Source organism: Pinus tabuliformis, chromosome 7, assembly GCF_031772625.1.
Source record: "Pinus tabuliformis cultivar Carrire ecotype Pingquan chromosome 7, CPIR1, whole genome shotgun sequence".
Taxonomy (NCBI): Eukaryota; Viridiplantae; Streptophyta; class Pinopsida; order Pinales; family Pinaceae; genus Pinus; species Pinus tabuliformis.
This window is the reverse complement of record NC_142293.1, coordinates 990,686,733-990,692,225: the sequence shown is the minus strand read 5'-3', so window position 1 is coordinate 990,692,225 and position 5,493 is coordinate 990,686,733. Positions and strand designations below refer to the sequence as shown.

The 5,493-nt window shown below is 37.7% G+C and overlaps 1 protein-coding gene across 1 annotated transcript; it reads left to right on the top strand.

The window, feature by feature from the left end:
* Window positions 1–1,854: 1,854 nt before the first annotated feature.
* LOC149250927 (ATP synthase subunit delta, chloroplastic-like) lies at window positions 1,855–3,362 on the top strand. Its single transcript, XM_089459284.1, has 2 exons — window positions 1,855–2,009; window positions 2,379–3,362. The coding sequence occupies exon 2, from the start codon at window positions 2,379–2,381 to the stop codon at window positions 3,147–3,149; it is 771 nt and encodes a 256-aa protein (XP_089315410.1). The 5' UTR covers window positions 1,855–2,009; the 3' UTR covers window positions 3,150–3,362.
* The last annotated feature ends 2,131 nt before the right edge of the window (window positions 3,363–5,493 follow it).

Here is a 5,493-nt window from a genome sequence, read left to right as displayed (position 1 = left end):
AAAAAATCGGTCGGATAGTTGATCCCGGGACCAACATCAGACAAAGGGGACTGATTAGGCCATAGAGGAGTAGACACTATCAGAGATGTCCATCCCAAAATCCGGTTAACAACCGGTTCCATGTCCATCTTTGTCCCTTCAAAAATAATATGGTTTCTGGATCGCCAGATTTCCCATATGGTAGTGAGGATTAAGACGGAGGGGAGTAGATAGTATGAGAGTTGTCCATCTTAGAATCCGGTTAACAACGGGTTTGAAGTCCAACTTTGTCCCTTCAAAAATAATATAGTTTCTTGATCGCCAGATTTCCCATATGGTAGCAAGGGGAATGGGACGGTTTGTGGCTCAACCAAGTCAAACAAAAAGTGATTGAGTGGAACTAAGACAAAGGGAATTTAAGCTTACCAACCAAATATGATATGTAATCGGACATTTTAAAAATAAAAATAGATTACTTTCCGCCTCCTCCCTCCACAAAATACATATACTAGATCCCTACCAATTCCTTCTCTGTAAATTGTCCCAAGTTAAATTTTTGTTTTCCAAACAATGCAAACAAAAAGTATAATTTTGATTAGAATCTTAATTTTTCAAATTTGATAAACCAACCTACCTCATTTATGAGGCCCAAGGCATTATCTTGTATATGGTGGCTAATACAAATCTTAACAAACAATTAATGTTTTCCCCCTCGGTTACCAGTCAAACAAACTTATCACAAATCAAATCAAATCGTGCAGTCAACGTCTCAAAATTGTTCAACCGGATAACCTTTAACCAAACGTTGTAAGCCTTTATTAATGAATTTGGATGTGCTTTGTTGCGTTGGCATTGTAATCTATTCTTTGGACGATGTTTCCATTGTATATAATATAATTAGCTTTGATAAGTCTTTCTTTTGAATCAGTTCAAAACCCGGTCAACCATTTTTACTAACCCGTGAAAACCTGTACAATAGCTTTAGCATTATTCTCCTGACCTGTGTAATTATACTAACTCCATTTTCGTGACTCCACATTCTGCAGCGAGTTCCATGCGCTAAATTTAACAAAGAAGTTATTATTTGATGGCTTGCTTACAATATTCAGCCAAAAAATACCAAAGTATTACATCGCTTTCATTTTTTATCAATGAAATCATCAGATTAGCGCATACCTGAAAAAAAATATGTTACATCCAGTGTAAGTCAAAATTCAAAAGGTTTCTGTGTGCGGTAAATTTAATTAAAAAAGAAACGGTAAAGAACAGCGTGACAACGGTTATTTACAGACCATGACTTTTTAAGTCAACCATGAAAAAAATGAGTAATTTCATTACATTTATCATAACTCTTTTTAGATTAAATTGTTTAATATTTATTCACATTGTATTTAGCCCACGTTTTACATTAATTATTTTATTATAAATATTTAGGCCGATAGGCTTTCCCTTTGAAAGAGACTTTCGTCGTCCCTTTCACTCTGAGGATGACACCTGGCGTCGACATCTGGCGGGCATACAGCAGGCAAATTGTTAATGTTGAGGCAATTTCTGTTTATTCTCAGTGATTGAGAACTTCCGGCAAACCGAATCTTCACCCACTACATGAAGCAGGCAGAAATATCCGCAAATTTGTTACAGCTCCCTGTAATCCGTGAATAAAACGCAAATTTGTTACAGCTCCCTGTAATCCGTGAATAAAACGTTACAAATCACTGAGAAGGCAGTGTAGAGTTAACAGCGATGGGGTTCCTTCTTTTATTTCGCAGGCAGAAATATCCGCAAATTTGTTACAGCTCCCTGTAATCCGTGAATAAAACGTTACAAATTACTGAGAAGGCAGTGTAGAGTTAGCAGCGATGGGGTTCCTTCTTTTAATTCTCACAATATGACAGAGTAGGTGAAATGATCCCCTGCGATATTAAACTTGATATTTTCTCCGCATCTTTGTGCTCCTCCTCGACCTGAAGCCTGCCACAGCAAATTTGAACTCCTGAGACGTCTCACTGCATCGATATCCGATATCCAAGGTATGTAGTTTTTGCCTTTTAATGTCTAGCTTCATAATCTCTGAATCTGAAATAGGTTTTTAACGGGTTTTTTTGGGGGTTGGGGGCATTTTATATTCCGGATTTTAGGGCAACGGAGCTGATTTTTGGTTTCTTGGGAGTGGTTTATCCAATTGGGTCTTTGGTATTTTTTAGAAGTCCATATGGGCATCGTTGCTTCTTTGCTGGGTTGGACAGGATTCTTGGCAGATTTCACAAATTTTAGTTGATTGGTTTGGAATCCCACAAAGCGGCAATAACTGGATATATTATTAATAAATCCCTGAAAGTTGAATTATTTGAGAATTCGAAATTGTAAAAACGGAAATGACTGGTTTGCTGTTTTGGTAGATGGATGCTTTGAAGCAGTCCCCGGTGGCCCTAAATGTTCAATATGCATCATTCGCGAGAGCTGTTCAGAAGGTGGGAAGTGGAGCAACTTCTCACAGACCACTCTTTAAATCTTCCCTTATAAGGAAAGGGTTGTCTAGGATCGCCAATCCCCTGGCTTCTAAAGTTCCTTTAGTGGGTAGTGGCAACAGAGGCCATATTGTAATGTCAGACACAACTGCAGGATCATATGCTGAAGCGCTTGCAGAGCTAGCCCAATCTACCAATTCACTGGATCTTGTCAATAATGATATTGAGAAGCTCTCTCGATTTCTAGAATACAAAGAGCTTTATAGCTTCCTCGCTAATCCGATAATCACGGAAGAGAGGAAGAAGAGCATTATCAAGGCCATTGCAGATGATGCCAAGGTTCAGCCTACCACGTTGAATTTCCTCTACCTCCTCATTGACAATAAAAGGATGGACATCATTAATGACATTATCAGAGAGTTTGAGATGGCCTACAATAAGCTGACTGACACACAGTTGGCAGTGGTGACTTCTGTTGTAAATCTTGAGAATCGACATCTAGCTAAAATTGCCAAGAAGGTCCAAAGTTTAACTGGTGCCAAGAATGTTAGACTAAAAACCGTCATTGATCCCTCTCTGATTGCAGGCTTCAACATCCGATATGGACCAACTCTGTCCAATATTATAGACATGAGTGTGAAGACTGAGCTAGAGCAATTGGCGAGTCAAATTGGGTACAAAGAGAGAATTGAAAATGTATGAATCTGAGATGCTTGTGTATCCTTGACAAAAAAAATGAATCCATTGGTTTTCGTTGTTCTAAGTACTATTTATTCTAGAACTGTTTCTGAACTGGCTTGCAGAAGTGTCTGAGGCTATAGTTCTTGTTATCGCGTTGTTTCCATTTGAATTTTGTTACCCTGCACCTGACATTTGGATTGGAAAATGCTATAAAATTTTATGAGTTGGAAGGTACCCACTACCTACTTTGATTGCAGAGTTGGAGGGCTCGCTTACAAAAAAAAAATTAAAGACAAAAAAAAGTGTCAAGTAAGTTGAAGGTCACTGTTGGATGAAAAATATGGAAGAGATACATAGACCAGGGTTATAGATCTGCACATGCCTTCATTATCTAGATTATTAACTCATGTTCATTTGAAAATAGTTCATGCAAAAATCATGAGCTGAGTCATGAGGCCTCCAACTAGTCTGGCTGAGTCATGAGGTGTCCAGTTCTAGCCTAGCTGAGCCGTGAAGTCTCTGGTCCTGGTCTGGCTCGGCTTCAAGTCCTTTTAAATTCTACCGGGATTGTGCAATATTCAGTCAGACCCGAACACCACATGAGACAATTTTTATCCCCACAGTTGGCTCACACCCTCAACCCCTCCCCATGAAATTTGAACTAGTGACAGACAGGACTAAACCCCACACAAATTAACTACTCTACACCTCGTGAATACCCAACATATGACTTATCTAAAAAAAATTTAACATCTGTTATCACATCATCAACAGTCCACTAATGGTGTTCAATAGGACAGACCAGTAACCATAAGGTTTTTTTGAGCATTTTGTATCATCCTTTATCCTTCGGAATAATCCAGATCTCCCCTTACCAATTCATCTTCTACAAAATACGATAATGAGAGTTTTGGGTTTTTTTTAGAAATATAAAACTAACCCATTCTGTAATACTAATTATAATATCAGTTAAACACAATTTTTTCTCTTTTCTAGATATCAACGACAATATTCACAAACCATTACATTCAACGAAGCTTCTTCTTTAATATGGTAAGTGGAAGAGGTTAATTATAGAATGTTAACAGTATCCATAAACACTGCGTTTCATTTGGTTTTTGTGTTAGTTTCCAAGCATCTGTTAATGCTCCTTGTCATCCGTTGCAGCTTGAGATCAATCTACTAACATAGAATTTTGATACCGCTTAGATTTAATATGACCAAGAAGTACTGAGAAATAATACAGCATAAAACTAGAGTGTATAGGGAATATGTTTCTGCTGCTTGTAGGAATGTATCCCGTATAAAATTGCTAGAATGAGCTCGTGTTATAAGTGTGCAGCAATGAAACCCAATGCTAATTGCCAAGTGCAACTTTTGTTTTAAGTGTGCAGCAATGAATCCAACGCTAATTGCCAAGTGAAACTTTTGTTATAAGTGTGCAGCAATGAATGCTAATTTCCAAGTGCAACTTTTGGGCTATGAAAATTCCTCCGAAGATAGAATTTTAATAACAGAAAAACAAGTTTGCAATAAGGTGGTAGGCAAACTGCCTAGGACTCTAGAAGCAGTTACACTAAAAATTAACTCACAGGTGTGTGTGTGTATTGCATAAAGCAAGGTAGACTGACAAGTGAACTATAATAATATGAGACTGATAACCAGAGTCTGCTTGCCACCCTTTCCTCTCAGTCCAGATTCCAGAACTCTGCATCAACGAAGGCTTGTTGCAGACATAATGTATATAATTGGTGGAAGTGCCACCTCTGTAGCACGTTCAGGTTGAGAAGTTGGATGAGACCACCTTCTGGGCTATGAAAGTTGTTTGAACTTTCTCCTTAATGATAAATTGATTTCCCTACAACCACCTTCCATTTCCAACATCAAAACAGTAACCTATCCGTGTTCAGAACACTGATCCTTTGCAAACAATTAGCAGGAAAGACTCAACTGGAAATTATTTCATAACTGAATAAAATACAGTGGTAATCTATCTTTGAAATGGCATTCAACTGCTAGAGCAAAATAAACCTGTTGCAATTCTTTGAATTGAAAGAGAAAATTGATAGACATAAAAGAGTCTCGAGCAAGACATTAATGCCAGACCTTCTTTTATCTTTAACCCATGTATTTCAAAGAACAAACAAAGCAAACACATCTGCAATCCTAAGACCATTACAAAGTTGAAAGAAACATGTCTTTGCATAACTTTGCAAACTTCTCTGCTTGTATGTATTCAGACCAACAGACCTTAAAAAATATAGTAACCTCCTATGAACCTTCACCCAAACATCAGCCAACTGAATCTACTAGACATACAATGTACTGATCATTTGCAACAACCATCCCTTGTAATTTTTCTACA